Genomic DNA, 16,868 nt, shown 5'->3' on the forward strand with positions numbered 1-16,868 from the left:
ACATTCATGTGAAAGAGTTTATTTGAATGTTTTCTATCCATGTAACACTATGACCAAATACATTTGGTTTTGTGATTTTTTAATCAATCGCAATTAACAGGATAGCTTCTGAAGATTATTTTTCCCCATCAGTAGGATATTTTCGTATCCAATATTGGATGCATAAAACCTTGTACCTCCAACGTAACGCTCTCATTTTCGAAGTCCCCCAAATATTCATTTATTCATTCATTCAGAATGGATTCAGATTCAACTTCAAACAAAGGATCACTGAATCAACGATAGTCCTACGTCACCATTGCGGTTATACCATAGATATAACCCACTTTCTGTTTTTAGGTAGGTAATTTGGTTGATAGTAATAGCATCATGAAACAAATTGCTTTACAAAAAATATAATTATTAGAAAATGAACTTATTCATGTATTTTCACAACTGCAATCTATGGAATTCCGTAAGGAGTCACGCATGAATCCCACTTTTCTTGACAAAATAATTTTTTTTGCATGTGATTCTCTTTTAGCGTCGATTTCTTGTTGTAGCGGCGTCAATAGCTTTATTGTATTGGGCCACCACCTGTGGCCCTAAATTCTCGCTTGTGTTTGCTAATGTTTTCTTTACCTTTCACCTCATGTCAATCCAAATCTGTAATTTAAAAAAGACGGGTTAGTAATGTCGGGGACATAACCGGAGTGACGTAGGACTATACAAAGGGGACAGCTTTTGCTAAATATATATTTTAAATATATTGTTTTATTTTCTTCTCCTACGTGAATACCTACCTATCTACCTGAAAAATGGATTAGTTTACTGTTTACTCTTCATGAACATGTTGGGGGTTCTGAAAAGAACCTTTGTTGTGTTTTTGCGTTTTTTTTACAAACTTGATTCTTGATTTTTTTTTTCTGAATGCTTTGTACTTATTAAATGTTCAACGCCGGGCATCTTTCGGCGTTTGCACATATCGTACAATCAAAATGATGGCTGTGATAGGGAATGCATAGGTGGTCATCAGCTCATTCACTATCATATATTTCACTAGTGAGCACATTACCGTACCTTAAAGTGTGGTTTCGGAGACTAATGAATTGTAAGATTTGTAGTCTCCGCAAACAAAGTAAATAAAAATGAAAAAGATCTGAGCTTTTGGAGACGAAGTCTACGATCTGTCGGAAAACAAACGAGCTATAAGCGTTCTGACAAACCAACGGTAAATACAGGGACGGATGACCTTCGGATTAAAGCAGCAGGAAATACATAGCTCATCATCCTTAGTTATTTTTCTATACAATGCAGATGTAACGTCAGTCAATTTTCAACATCAGTTATCAACCAAAGAAGGCAGTTCTTGCTACCGAGAAAATTAGTTAATGCCATCCTGTATACAATGTGTTGTAATTTGAAGCCACTTTTAATTCGGAAACCATGCATGGGTATGTGAAAACTGAATGATCAATTTGAAAGACCCCAACCACCAATAAGTTCAAAAACAAGCATAAACAAAATAAATCAGTTTATATTATATGTCATATTATGTCACTTTAGAATGCATTGGTATTGTGAAAAACTTTTAATAACTCTTCTTTGAAAGGTTTAATTGCCCTGAAAAACGCCGTGTTTTACGGTGGCTGGTTTTGCTACCTTTGCTTTGTTGTCTGTATAAACAAACTTTTTCCTTCTTCTACCTGCTGCCGTTTTGCGATTGCGTTTGCCACTCGCCACTCGCTGCAACTGCCTGTTGTTGTCTTGATGTCCACCGAACCTAATATGGTCTGTTCTGAATGTGGGTTTTCTTATCGTTGCGAGCAGCTTTGCCAGCTAACTCGATCACTTCGGCGGCCGAAACTATATAACGCCGACTAGGTGGACTGGTGCACTGGGACTAACGCGCTCGGCCGAGCTACCCTTGCGGAGCAATTGGCGAATACACCTATGGGGAATTGCAAACCAACACGGTTCGAGCGGGATTTTGCCTTTCTCTTCACTTTTCCTCCTTTGTCATGTCCAGACATGTGTTGGTTTGTTGATGTGATGTGTTGCGAAACGATGTGGTGTACTGTTTGGATGAGAATGATCGTTATGGCAGCGGAGCGGGGTTTTAAGCTGACTGGCTGGCTCGAGAATTACGCATGTGTGAGACTGCGACCAATGTTTCGTTCATTTTTTTCTTTTTCCTTTCCAATCGTGCTTCATTGTATTTCGCTGCTGCTCTGGTTGCCCGTCTTAGTCGGTACGATTTGAGGAGCACAAAATGGACCAATCAAAAATGGGCACATATTGCATTTGGACAATGCTTGATATTTCACAATTATTCAATTATTTATCTCAAGAAAAATGAAATGTTATTCGTTATGATAGATGCGTAGATATATTTCCTATCAATTGATAGCTCGAGTTATAAGCGTTCCAAATCTTGCATTTTTTCCTACTTGTTCCGTGCCTAGATTTTCATTTCACCCCCTATATCTTCCGGTTAGACGTAGTCCTACGTCAAAACAACATTATTATTTTGCAAGACATTTCAGCTTTAGCATATGGTATAGAAAGTTCGGTATAGTAGGGTAAATGATCTTGGTTTGTCCAATTTGGAGTGTTTTTACGTAACTAGTAAATGCAAATCGATTTTTCTTCATGAAAATAACACATAATCGATACGAGTTTGGGTTTGTTGAAAAGCCCCAAGTCTCTAGTTGCTAATACTACCATAAGGTGTTGAAATTATTCAAATTTTTATGTTTTTTAACGATTTTCCTTAAAGAAGAATTATGATCATGGTTTGACCACCTCTGATCATGGTTTGCCCAAAAAAATGATCATGGTTTGTCCGGTTTTAGAAATCTCCATTTTTGAATGAAAACATTCGAATTCACAATTAGATGTTGCATTTATCATTGCTTGAGTTTACTGTCATCATATTGATTCATTCATAATTTAGGCTTTCTTCAGAATATTGCCTTTTCTTGGGCATTTTAGAAGTGTTCACCTCAACACAATCAACACAGAAAAGCCATACTTCTGCTATGCGCGAAGCACACCATAAACAAACATAAACAAACTGCAGCGCGCCAAGCGGTTGCCATAGAAATCATGTGGACAAAACAACATTATTGAATTGGACAACTCATGATCATCAAAATGCGTTAATTTGATGGTTTAGCTATGTAAATCCGATACAAATGGTGAACAAGCATGATGTTTACAAGATCGCCTCTTTGTCCGGTGTGGAGATGGGGAGGAAACTCCGGAGCACGGAGGGCTATTCCTAATCGATATCCGTCTCGACGGGAAAACGGATAATGACGAGATCAAATGGAAGCGGTGTGGAGAGCAGCAAAATTCCTACCCTGCAATGCTTGATCGTTGCCTGGATGGAGGAACACTGCGAGGACCGCTCGACGAACAGGAAATAAATAATCCTATGTTAATTATGAAGTTAGAATTCTGTGATAACGATAAAAAATTACAATACATTGAGATAAAAAATGCATTTAATTCCATGCTATACGATACAATAATATTCTTTTGTAATTTCAAATACGATTTATTTATTGTAAATGACAATAATTGATTTCGATTCACTGTTAGACCTACTGTGAATGTTTCATTTAGTCTACCTTTTTTATTGTATTCGCGTACGCGATAAAATATCTTTTCTATCGCTCATTTGTATGTGTGTATGTGAGTGTTTGTGTGTTTTCGAACCACTTGCATGAGTTTCTCGCACATAGACAAAATAGTGTCTTCGGTTGCCTTTTCTATATATTTAGGCTCTAGTTTCGTAAATCACTTTCGTATTTCCTGCATGCGCTGGCCGGTGTGTCTAGTTTTGTAATGAATCCGCGCTCGGGTTATATAGAACAGTAAAAACATACGATGCGTAGATATATATATGCATATTCTATACGATGCGTTTATATGCAATAACAATAAACTAAATTCAGAGAGGATAAATAAACTTCAACGTGTCATTGTTAATATTCTAGTATCTGTAACTGATTTTAGGAATAAAAGTAATAGTAAAGCATCTGAACAGCGAGTAATATTCCGTTTCTGTTGCGAAGATCTAGAACCCTATCTAGAGTTGAGTAAAATATATCTGCCGAGAAATGAGAGTCCGGCTTTCCCCCTATATCAGTTTACCCGTTTTGGCCCTTACAATGGAACATCTATTTCTATCGCTCATTCAGTTGTGATCCTCGAATACAAGTCGTGTTGTGGCGCCGTTGAGCGATTTATTCTGATCGCTTTGCTTCTCGACACGACGCACGCATGTTTGCAGATAAGGATCGATATACGATACGAACAGTTTGCGCATTAAATGCACCCGAGCCGACTTCTACTGAAGCGGAAGCGTCTGGACGAAGTTGGCAATCTCGGCATCAACAGTACGAAGGGAAACATCATGAGAAAGGTTGCCTTCATCTTCTAGTTGAATCTATTCATTAACCTTACTCCAATAGCAACACAACAAAGTAATATAAGCTACGTTTCTGAGTTCTTTATTATGCTTCGATATAGCGTACAATTCGATACAACGCACAATTTTGAAAGTAAAATGTACGTTATATCGAAGTTATCCTGTAGTAATAGCCGTTATCCATGGTTGCTCTCTTAAACGCTCTCAAAGATTGTCTGGGAATGCATTTTTTGTGTTCCGTTCTGTCCTGTCGGTGAATATTGGCCGTTTTTAATCAATAACTGGGTTCCAGCGATTGACAGCAATGATTCAAATTTTATGTGTGGCAACCCTTAATAAGTCATACTTTTCCAGTTCCACTTGAATACACATGAGAACCTTCCTGGGCATTAGTCCTCGTTGGGCAACGGTTCCAGCTGCCTCACGATCTTTTTCGCACGTTTTTTGTCGTATGTAATCTGTCTCGCATCATTTCCTGTTGTCACATCCCAATGATCCCAACAGATGCTTCTTAGTCTATTTGAATTTGAAAAACATATTGTCTATCCAGCAGTGCTCCAGGATGAACCGGACGAAAATTGAATATTAATTCTGAATCTAATTTTCGCATTATCCACAGTACTTAATCACTATCTTTTATATTCAGAATATTTTTTCACCCAAATCAACCGCGCAACTGGAATCGCTTGTTAAGTACACAAATATACGAAGCGTTTAATAACAAGTCTACACGCGACGTAATTTACTGATATTTCAATATTATTCCAGCATAACATCGAATAATTTTCCAAATTTAATCACTAGTAGATATTCGATCTTCATAGAAATCTCAACAAATCATATAATACATTGCAATTTGCATATGTCAAAATGAAAATGGTACAAAAGTAGGCCGGTTTCCATTCTCCCACTCTGATTTCGATCCAAGCAGTCTACTTGGTAGGTGCACACAACAATACTTGTCACTGCTGTTTGAAATTGCAAGAGAGAAGCAAGAAGAAATTTCACTCAGCACCAAGATGGACCGAACGAGCGTTACATCCCGAATTCCGACCGGCTTGAGGGTTCCGAGAGGCTATCGGGCCACCCAAGCAATTGGAGGTAAAGCGGAATCGGGAGGGAAAGTTCGTTTTCCAAGCAAGGTGAGTAAAATCGTGTAAGAGTGTGTAGCAGTGTTAAAATGAAATCTTATTTTCTTACAGACTATTCCAACCGCGAACGAGATAGATCCTGAAGAGAGCTTGATTGAGGACGAAAATTTTCCGCCGTTGTTCTATGAAGACATAGAGGATACTGGAGACGACCCGTACGACTGGGAGCCGATAAACATTTCCGAGATCGACGAGGTATATTTTCGGAAGCTGAAGGCTGAATGGGAGCTTCAAAAAATGAGAGTGGAAAACTCCAGATTGCGGCAGGAGAATCAACGGCTAAAAACAGCAGCAAAAGGGGTAAGACTATTTAAGTATTGTTGTTTGAAAATGCTGCTGGTTGTTGCAGGAGAAGTGGCGCAGTCGCTCTTTGTTTAAATTTCTATCATAAACATAATTGGGAGTGTTTTTGTGTGTTATCTTCAATTTTTGTTATTATTTCAAGTTGTGTTTTGTTTGATATATTTTGATGATTTATTTTTTCCTTTAGTATTTGGATGTTTTTTATTAGTATTTAGATTTACCTTATTTATACCGTTGTTGTATTCCGTATTCTGTTGGATTTTATTATGTTACTTTGTGTTGCTGAGTTTCATAGTTGTTTTTTTCTTATTTCAGCTTCTTTTATCAATACACTACTGATTTTTCAATTATTTGATTGTTCTTCTTTTGTTTTCCGATGAAGATTTTATTAATATTTATTCATTCTTACATTGCATCAAATACATATGAGCTTTCGAGGGGACTCTTCTTGACTACAACACTGAGAAATGAGCTAGCTATGAGTAGATGACACAAGATATGACGTGAGTTCTTTTTCCAGAATAAAAAAAACAAATTTGTAGTAATTTTTTCCATTTTTCATAGGTCAGATCAAACCAAGGCAATTCCCGTTTAAAAAAAAAACAAGAGATGACCAAGTCACGATTTAGATTTAATATTTTTTAACATCTTTTGTTGTAGAATGAATAAATTAATTAATTTGTAATAAACTAATTTAATTTATACTCTAGAGCCGATTTGTTACAATTTTCTGCACTAGTACAATCGAACACCCTTTTATAAAGTCTTCAAACTTAGTCTCAAGTTTTAGGAAAGTTTTAAAATTGACGATGACTCAATATTTTAGAAAAGCTTTAAGTGCATTCGATTTTTCAACATAAAGCTTGGCACTCTGCTCATTCCACCATGGTTCAGGTTTAGGTGGCCTTCGACGAATAATGGATACTGGGATGTGTTTAGATTGGGCGCAAACTGCGCAGTCATGGACCAATCGAGAAAATAGTTTAAGTTCCTCCAAAGAAGGTTTGATTAACCATCTCCGGAAATGATGGCTGAAGCAGTGACATCCACATAAATTGGATTTCACGTTTCCGGAATTAAGTTTCGTGTTCCGTTGACTTTATTCATTAGATTTTAAGAGGCTTAAGGCTTTTGCCACGCTATAACATCTAAAGCTGATTAAGTAACCCAGTGGTCTTCAAAAATTTTATAAGTTTTGTTTCATTATCGGTTCTTGAGATAGAATGTCGTGCAGAGAATGAGATTGACGAAATTGTTGTCGTTGTTCTTCGTAGGCTCTACATTCGGCCAGCATGTGTTTAATAGTCAGCTGAACTCCGAAGGTGATACCAACTGACTATTCAGTTTGATCGAACAAGTACCAATGCGTTAATTTTGTGTGTCCTATTCTACAACGAGTAAGAACTCGTTGTTCCACTCTGTCGGGTCGGTTCTTCCAGCGTTTGATAGTGTTTTACTTCCCGAAGTTTTGTATTTGTCTGGTTCCAGATGATCTGCTGATGATGCTCTAGCTGATAATCAACATTTCTGAAGATATCTTCGGAAGGAATGCTGGTGTCTCAGATCCATGTATATCTCCCAACGTTAGCCAGTCAGTCTGCGTGTTCATTTCCATTAATGCCGACATAACTGGGAACCCAAACAAGTGTGATCGCCTTATTCATAGCGTGAGTTACCGTTGCTTGAATGAACGGGTGTTTGCTGTTTGCCACTTGCAAGAAGTGCACTGGCTGAAGACGAAAAAATTGCCGTAGGACCATCTGCTCTGCTAATTCTGCATGATAAGGCCGCTGCCTGTGCTGTGCTGTGTGTGACGACAAAGAGGGTGTTCGACTCCCGCGACTTCAAATCCAATACGATAATCTGCTGCTGAACTGTCAGTGAACATCAGTTTGTGGCTACTGTAAGTTCCAAGTAGCTCATGCGAGCGATTTCTTTTGCCTGACCCGTTTTGTAAAGACTGTTGATAGTTCAATCTACTCGCACCGGGGAAACATTCCATGGTCTGGATAGAATTCTAAGAACCTTGATAGGGGAAGGAAGCTGTTCGGAGATTAGTTCTGATAAAACGTCTCCCTGCTTCTTCGAACATTCCGGATGAAGTTTTGTTTGAACGCTCGAGAGTGCGACAAGCACGGTGAACCAGAGTGCGACATACTACTGAGGTGAAATCACGAACTCCACATTCGGTGTAGAGAGAAAGAATAGGAGATGATCTGATTGCACCAGATGACACACGTAAAAAGCAGTTGTAAACTGGTCGTAGGCCCTGAAGGTCCGTAGGGTTGAATAGTTCGATTCCATAGATAAATTTCGAGGTTATAGTAGCATTCCCCATATTCAGTAGGGTTCCTTGTATCCCCACTGGTGTGGACAACCCTATTTTGCCGCGCTCGGATACGTTATTCATCCGACGCAGCTCAGACCGCAGGGCTCGCGTGCGACAGCATGACTGTCATTGAGCGATGCTGGAGATGCGCATATATGTGTTTTTAATGTGGTTGTCACTTGTTGTTGTTTACATTGTTATTGTTGTGGACAGAGTCATTGTTTATCGTCCATAGTGAAATGTATCGTTTAGTCATGTCGTGAATAAAGTTTGTTTTTATTTATTGTACCGTGCGCGTTTCATTAACCCTGTCGTGATATTGTCCCAGTGCAAGTCCAGGGTCCCGCGGTATAAAAGTGGCGACGAGTAATCGCGAGTGTGTTGTTTTTCACCGTCGGAAAAACACACTGAACATTTCGCCCCCCGCGCGTAAGAAAAGAAAGTGGAGTGAAAGTGCGATTGCGAGCAACGACGACGGGCAGAATAGTGTTGACCCCACGGGTGTGATAAACAATCAACGGCAACAAAACCAGCCGATTATCCCCGTGTCGGCGGTCCACTATCAGCAGCAGTTTATTCCCGTCTCTGCCGCCCAATAACAGCAGTACGCGCCTTTCCCGCCCCACCAACCGCAAGCACAGGTCGGTAGCGATGTGTTCGTGCAAATTTTGCAAATGATGCAGAAGCAGCACCGAGAGATGATGACCCAACTGATTCAACAGCAGCAGCAAAGTGATGAGAAGCATGAACGCTTTCTCCGTACGATCGCATCGTCAATCAACGTGCAGGTACCACCGAATCCGGAACAGATCCTTGACTCTTCGGCCGGCAACATCAAGGAATTCCGGTTCGAGGCCGACTCCAACGTGACGTTTGCGGCTTGGTACTCGAGATACGACGATCTCTTCGAGAAGGATGCTGCTAGATTGGACGGTGAAGCAAAAGGTCGTCTTCTTTTGCGAAAGCTGGGTGCATCGGAGCACGAACGGTATGTGAGTTACATTCTGCCTAAACTTCCGAAAAATTTTAGCTTCCTGGAAACAGTGGCCAAGCTCAAGAGCCTGTTCGGAGCAAAAGAATCGGTGATCAGCCGTCGCTACCGATGCCTGCAGATAGCGAAAAATCCTGCAGAGGACCATGTGGCATTCGCTTGCCGCGTAAACAAGGCTTGCGTGGAGTTTGAGCTGGGTAAGCTCTCGGAGGAGCAATTCAAGTGCTTGGTCTACGTGTGTGGTTTAAAATCGGAGAACGACGTCGAGATTCGCACCCGCCTCCTCACGAAAATAGAAGAGAGAAATGACGTGACGTTGGAGCAACTTTCGGAGGAGTGCCAGCGGCTGTACAACCTGAAGCACGACAGCGCCATGATCGAATCTCCGTCCACGTACGACCAAGTACAAGCGATAAGAAAATTTGGTGGGAAGCGGTACGAAAAGCGTGACCGTGAGTCACCGAAACATCCTTCCAGTGACACCGAATCCAAACCAGTGCCAGTGCCAAACCCCGAAAAACTGGAAGGAGGCGCAGGAAGCAACCAGTGTCCGCCAAGGTGGTGGTAGTCGATGTGTGCAGTGTGCAGCAACGCCGCAGATATGTCTCCGTGGGCTTTTCTGGAACAAAAATTCGCCTGCAACTCGATACCGCCTCAGACATCACCGTCATTAGCAGGGAGATTTGGCGGAGCATTGGCAGTCCTGCGTTATCGTCAGCAACGGTGAAGGCGAAGACGGCATCTGGCAGCATACTATCGCTCGATGGGGAGTTCGAGTGCGACGTCACCATCGGAAGCAGTACACGACGTGAGCTCATCCGTGTAACCGAGAAGCAGCTGCAGTTACTCGGATCCGATTTGGTCGACAGTTTCAACCTTTGGGCCGTCCCTATGGACACCTTCTGCTGCCACGTGTCTGGAACGCCAGTGTCGACAGGTGCACTCAAGTCGTCTTTTCCAGAGGTCTTCAGCGAGAAGCTCGGCTTGTGCACCAGAACAAAAGTGAAGTTGGAGTTGAAAGAAAACGTTCGACCCGTCTTCTGTCCGAAGCGTCCGGTAGCTTACGCTATGTATGATACCGTTGATCGCGAGCTCGACCGGTTAGAGAAATTGGACATCATCACCCCGGTCGATTATTCGGAGTGGGCCGCTCCGATCGTCGTAGTCCGCAAGTCCAATGGCTCCATCAGGATTTGCGGAGACTACTCAACGGGTCTGAATGCAGCTCTCCAATCACAGCAGTATCCACTTCCACTTCCGGATGACATCTTCGCCAAGCTGGCTAAGTGTAAGATCTTCAGCCAGATAGATTTGTCCGGCGCCTTCTTACAGGTGGAAGTTGACGAGCAGTACCGTAGTTTGCTGACGATCAATACGCATCGTGGTCTCTACCTCTACAACCGCCTGCCGCCGGGTTTGAAGATCGCGCCTGGCGCATTTCAGCAGCTCATCGACACAATGTTAGCCGGACTGAAGGGCACTTCTGGCTACCTCGATGACGTCATCGTCGGCGGAGAAACTGAAGAGGAGCACGACCTCAATCTACGGGGTGTCCTGAAGCGAATCCAAGATTTCGGATTCACGATTCGTGTTGACAAGTGTTTGTTTCGCAAGCAGCAAATCCGATACTTGGGGCACATCATCGACAGTCGCGGGTTGCGACCAGATCCGGCGAAAATCGAGGCGATCACCAAGCTGCCGCCTCCAGCCGATGTATCCGGTGTGCGATCGTTTTTGGGGGCCATCAACTACTACGGCAAGTTCGTCCCCAACATGCGCATGCTACGCTACCCGCTCGACAATCTCCTCAAGGTGGAGACGAAGTTCAGCTGGAGTCCGGAGTGCCAGAAAGCGTTCGACCGGTTCAAGCAGATTCACTCGTCGGATCTTCTCCTCACACACTACGATCCGAAGCGGGAAATCATCGTTTCTGCTGACGCTTCATCCGTTGGACTTGGGGCTACCATTAGCCATAGGTTCCCAGATGGAACCATCAAGGTGGTCCAACATGCATCCAGGGCGCTCACGAAGGCAGAACAGGCCTACAGTCAGCCCGATCGCGAAGGTCTGGCCATCATCTTCGCCGTCACGAAGTTCCACAAAATGCTCTTCGGACGGCACTTCCGTTTGCAAACCGATCATCGCCCGCTGCTTCGTATCTTCGGCTCTAAGAAGGGAATTCCAGTGTACACTGCGAACTGCCTGCAACGCCTCGCCCTCAACTTGCTGCTCTACGACTTTGAAATCGAGTACGTGTCCACTGAGAAGTTCGGCAACGCAGACCTGCTCTCCCGGTTGATCGACCAGCACATCAAGCCTGAAGAGGACTACGTCATCGCGAGTCTCAATCTGGAAGAGGATATTAGGTCAGTAGTAACTAATACGGTTAAAGTGTTGCCTCTCAATTTCATAGTCGTTGCGCAAAGCACCCAAGCAGATCCGCTGCTCCGTCAAGTCCACCGCTACGTTCAGAACGGCTGGCCCCAGTCAACACTCGATGGGTCAGAACTTCGCCGGTTCCAATCAAGGCAGGAATCGCTCTCTGTGGTGGATGGGTGTATTTTGTTTGCCGAACGACTCGTCATTCCGTCGCTGCATCGGAAACGGTGCCTCGAACAGCTGCACCGTGGCCATCCGGGCATGCAGCGAATGAAAGCCATCGCTAGGAGCTACGTGTACTGGCCTACGTTGGATGCTGACATCGTCAGCTTCGTCAAGGCATGCCAGCAGTGTGCGTCTGTAGCTCGATCACCTCCTCACTCTCCACCGGTGCCGTGACCCAAATTGACCGCTCCGTGGCAACGCGTCCACGTCGACTTCGCCGGTCCAATCGAAGGCGACTACTACCTGCTCGCTATCGATTCGTTCTCTAAGTGACCCGAGATCATCCGAACGACCCGCATCACCTCTGCTGCGACCATCAGCATCTGCGTGCGTTGTTCGCGCGGCTGGGTATGCCCGTAACCTTGGTCAGTGACAACGGTACCCAGTTTACCAGCACCGAATTTGCCGATTTCTGCGCTTCCAATGGCATCGAGCACCTCACGACAGCACCGTTTCATCCACAATCAAATGGCCAGGCGGAACGATTCGTGGATACCTTCAAGCGAGCCGTCAAGAAAATCCGAGAGGGGAGAGGATCCATTGAAGAAGCACTGGATGTCTTCTTGCTGACGTACCGAAGCACGCCCAGTCGTGCTCTGCCGGATTAGAAGTCGCCATCTGAGATCATGTTTGGTCGCAAAATCCGAACGTGTCTCGAGCTTCTGCGTCCACCACCGGTACGTGTCCCAGTGCCAACCGACGATGACCGCAAGCAACCGAGGTCCTTCAACCGAAACGAGACCGTGTACGCCAAACTACATGGTCATACCGGTTGGAAGTGGGCTCCTGGTGTCGTCGTCGAGAAGATCGGAGACGTTATGTACAACGTGTGGGTCGAAGATCGCCGAATGCTACGCTCGCATATCAACCAACTTCGGAGTCGCCTTGCTGCTGGCGCGATACCGAAGCAACCCACTGTACATGCCACCTTAAACCAACATTCGCTGCCGCTGGACATTTTGCTGGATGCCTGGGATCTCCCAAGCCAATCACCAGGTCTATCTTCACCAGAGCCTGTCTCCAGTGCTGAGAGAACCATGGTAGGTTCCGGGCCGACTCTTGCAACGTCTACGCCACGTCATGAGGTCTCGGCGTTCGTCCCGTCATCAGCATCGTCATCATCAACAACAACAACGCCAACATCGACAGAGTTCGAGTCCGCTGTCGAAGTAGAACTAGCTGTAGACATCCCTAGGCGCTCTTCACCACTATGAAGACCGCCAGTAAAGTTTGATCCGTACCACCTCTATTAAGAGGGGAGATGTTGTGGACAACCCTATTTTGCCGCGCTCGGATACGTTATTCATCCGACGCAGCTCAGACCGCAGGGCTCGCGTGCGACAGCATGACTGTCACTGAGCGATGCTGGAGATGCGCATATATGTGTTTTTAATGTGGTTGTCACTTGTTGTTGTTTACATTGTTATTGTTGTGGACAGAGTCATTGTTTATCGTCCATAGTGAAATGTATCGTTTAGTCATGTCGTGAATAAAGTTTGTTTTTATTTATTGTACCGTGCGCGTTTCATTAACCCTGTCGTGATATTGTCCCAGTGCAAGTCCAGGGTCCCGCGGTACAAAACCCACCATCGGATCGCTTTGATAATGTTGAGCCGTAGTCGCAAGTCGTTTCGTGTCTTTGCAACATGCGTTTTTGCTGTCCTTCGACGATTTATCCAAGCACCTAGAATTCTTATTGAGCTAACCTTCTGGATCACAGAGTTTCGTAATTTAACCTTCGGTATTCGGTTGAAACGATGGCGTTTTTTGTTGCAGATATGTATCATCGTGCTTTTAGAAGAATTGATTGTGAAACCAACCGATGTCGCTCACTTGTCTAACGTCTCGATGTTACGTTGCCGGTGCTTACGGGCAACTGCCGTATACTTGCTTGAACACGAAATTTTAAAATCATCTGCGTAGCCACTGAGGACACAGCGGGATAACGGAATATCGAAAGCGGGATTGACAGCCAACAGGGAAAGAGTGGGTGAAAAGACCCCGCCTTGTGGTACTCCATTCTCTTGAATCGTTGGTGGAGAGGTTTTTCCACCTACAGATACTCTAAATGTGCTAGTATCGAGATTTTGTCGACCAAACCGAAAAACTTTGTGACCTAAGCCGGTTTTACAGACCTGGGGTGACATTGCGCATTTCGAAACGAGTGATTTTTATTCGTTTCGACCATTTTGACATGCCTTTGACCAGCTTTGTTTAGGAAACCAAAAATTTTACATTTTTTTACGAGACAAATTTTGCTCTAAATCTAGTACACCGAAAATATGAACTTGAAAAATATACATAATACTAAAACCATTTCGATTTGAGTTCGAATTTTCTCGAAACGAGTTACTCGTTTCGAAATGCGCAATGCGGCCTCTATGCTCGGTCGTAAGTTTTTACGATATCGTAAAATCGTAAAAAATAAGCGGCCTCCATGCTCGGTCGTAAGTTTTTACGATATCAAGGATAGCGATATCCATATGTTCGTTTCTCTCAATGATCTCTTCGATAGATTCCTTAAGCTCGTTGAAATAAGTTGTAGTTCCCCTGCCTGGGCGAAAGGCATGTTGTTCGTTGGCGAGTCGAGCTGTACTTTCCAAGTGTTGAATCACTCTGTGGTTCATCATTCTTTCAAATACCTTACCCACACACGAGGTCAGCGAGGCGGTCGATAGTTGATATCACTTGACAATCTGCTACTCTTTAATATGGGGATTATAATTAACTCACGCCATTCTGCTGGGTATTCTCCTCGCTACCAGCTAGTGTTATACCCGTGTAGAAGAACTTCTTTGGTTATGAATGGTAAACGACGCAACATTTGATATGTGATTTCATCCGGGCCGGCGGACTTTCCTTTGCTTTTTTCCAGAGCGAATCCTCCATGTTGAAATCAACATCCATTGTGGGGTTACTTGGTGGAGTAACGAACTAGTGGATGTTTTTTGGGAAATTTCCTCTTTCCAGAAATCCAGCGGATAGCTGCGAGAACTCGAATTTAAGGAAAAATGCTTTCCAAGTACTAACACGATAGCTGACGGATCTTCAACAAGAACACCATGTAGATCAATCTTAGGGATTCTATTATCTCGTCTTCCTGTTAGGCGATTGAAATGTTTCCACAATATGCCACTTGTGGTAGAGGGATATTGAAGCTCGATGCAAATTCAAATCCAAGGTTGTCCCAGGAAAAATGTCTGCCGTTGAAATCACCGGCAAACATAGATCGTTCAGAAATCTGTTCGGAAATACCCATCAGTGCTTCCGAAATGCGCAGAGCACTGTGTGTGTTGTTGTATACGCAGACGATTGTCAATTTAATAGGTGACCGAATCTCTACAGCCACAGCCGGGATATTGGTGTCCAGATGAATCTGTGAATGTGGAACACAGCATAGGACTACAAGAACAGCTAGACCCTGACGATTTCGGAATGATCCGGAAGAGTAGACGAAAAACTCATACCAGTTTTCGAGCTAGGATCCAAAGTTAATGGTCATGGATTCCTGGAGGCAGAGCACGACAGGTAGTTGATTCCTTACTAGAATGAGTAGCTCATCCACGTTATTCCATATGCTTCGAATGTTCCATTGTAGTAGCAGAACACGGAAACCATCGCTGGTGGCCGGTTCTTCGGAGATAGAGCTGATATCTGAATCATCCGGAAAGTGAGTTTCTGGAAGGTTAAGTGGATCAACTTCTGCGTTCATTGGATTGAGATATGGGGTATGTACTTGCCTGGGCCCCACCCAATTTCCCAATGGCAGTAGGCACCGAACGACCGTTAGACGGCTCTGGATCATGCCCGAACGCGGCCAGCAAAGGGAGGAGATAGAGAAGTTACATCGATCGTAGCCACAGTTGGAGATGTTGCGGTGTCTGGTTGGAGTAACAAGTCCTGTGCGAAATTTTTATTCACCTTTCGAAAACAGTTGTCCGTGTGGCTTTGGTCGGTGAATGTGGCCAGTTCTGGATTTTCTGGTACGTTTCAACTTGTTTGGATCGTCGCATGCGGTAGGCCGATATTTTGAAGCCAGAAAACTTCGAGATCTTGTTCCTTTACCAGGATCGAATGAACTGAAAGTTGAGCAGCGTTTGGGACTAATCGGTGCTGTTTGTGTTGGAAACTTGCCGGTGGTGCTTCCAGTTGCCCGATGCCAGCAAGCATCGAACGAACGTCGGGGTGCCCCGGATCATGTCCGAACTTCCTGCTGAAGCTCTACAAGAAAGGCGTTCGACCGGAAGACATTGGCATTATCACACCGTACCAACAGCAGGTCAAGACAATTCGGCGTATTCTGGATGAAAGTAATTTGCAGAAACCAAAAATCGGAAGCGTGGAGGAATTCCAAGGCCAGGAGCGTATGGTGATTATTATATCTACTGTGCGAACTTCGAAATCGCTGCTGCAAAGCGACCTGCAGCATGCACTTGGTTTCATTGCCAGCCCAAAGCGCTTGAATGTGGCCATCTCCCGTGCACGGGCGCTGCTTGTGATCTTCGGTAGCCCTCATCTGCTGTCAGCGGACAAACACTGGCGAAATCTGTTGTTCAGGGCGATTAATTCCGGTTCGTACTGTGGGTGCGATCTTCCCGAGCATATTGATCCCACGGAGCCAGCGCTGAATGGCGACGCACACAAGGAGGAGTGAACTATTGTGTAACGGTTGGAGTTTGATTACTTATAAACGCGGGTTCGTATATGCTACATCCGAATACCTCGAACGAACTGCAGTGTATCGTATTATTATGAGATGTATCATTTCTGAATTTAATTTTTATGTTTGAAACAAATAAAATAAATGAGATTAATTTTAAAGCACAGCGAATAATATCTTAAAAACGACTTTACAGTTTTTCAATTCCGAAAATCTATGAATTTGTCTTGCGACGGGGGAACTGTCTCTAAACAAAATGAGCATTGCAGGTGCAGGTCGTGGCCGAGTGGTTAGCGTCTCACATTATCATGCCGGGTGTTCGGGTTCGATTCCCGTTCTGGCCGGGGGATTTTTCGTCAAAGAAATTTCCTTCGACTTGCACTGTGGTCACGCGTATTCTAGAGCTTGTCTAC

General features: G+C 44.0%; 3 protein-coding genes across 3 annotated transcripts; all 3 read left to right on the top strand.

The window, feature by feature from the left end:
• Positions 1 to 4,823: 4,823 nt before the first annotated feature.
• LOC129781578 (uncharacterized) lies at positions 4,824 to 6,462 on the top strand. Its single transcript, XM_055789245.1, has 4 exons — positions 4,824 to 5,559; positions 5,620 to 5,868; positions 6,187 to 6,374; positions 6,436 to 6,462. The coding sequence occupies exons 1-3, from the start codon at positions 5,437 to 5,439 to the stop codon at positions 6,208 to 6,210; spliced, it is 396 nt and encodes a 131-aa protein (XP_055645220.1). The 5' UTR covers positions 4,824 to 5,436; the 3' UTR covers positions 6,211 to 6,374; positions 6,436 to 6,462.
• A 2,415-nt stretch (positions 6,463 to 8,877) lies between these two features.
• LOC129781553 (uncharacterized protein K02A2.6-like) lies at positions 8,878 to 11,969 on the top strand. The gene is made up of 3 exons (XM_055789217.1): positions 8,878 to 9,188; positions 9,231 to 9,626; positions 9,689 to 11,969. Exons 1-3 carry the CDS (start codon positions 8,878 to 8,880, stop codon positions 11,967 to 11,969), a joined length of 2,988 nt encoding a protein of 995 aa, XP_055645192.1.
• A 3,982-nt stretch (positions 11,970 to 15,951) lies between these two features.
• LOC129781555 (probable RNA helicase armi) lies at positions 15,952 to 16,449 on the top strand. Its single transcript, XM_055789218.1, has one exon. The coding sequence runs from the start codon at positions 15,952 to 15,954 to the stop codon at positions 16,447 to 16,449; it is 498 nt and encodes a 165-aa protein (XP_055645193.1).
• Positions 16,450 to 16,868: the final 419 nt, after the last annotated feature.

Source organism: Toxorhynchites rutilus, unplaced genomic scaffold, assembly GCF_029784135.1.
Source record: "Toxorhynchites rutilus septentrionalis strain SRP unplaced genomic scaffold, ASM2978413v1 HiC_scaffold_15, whole genome shotgun sequence".
Taxonomy (NCBI): domain Eukaryota; kingdom Metazoa; phylum Arthropoda; class Insecta; order Diptera; family Culicidae; genus Toxorhynchites; species Toxorhynchites rutilus.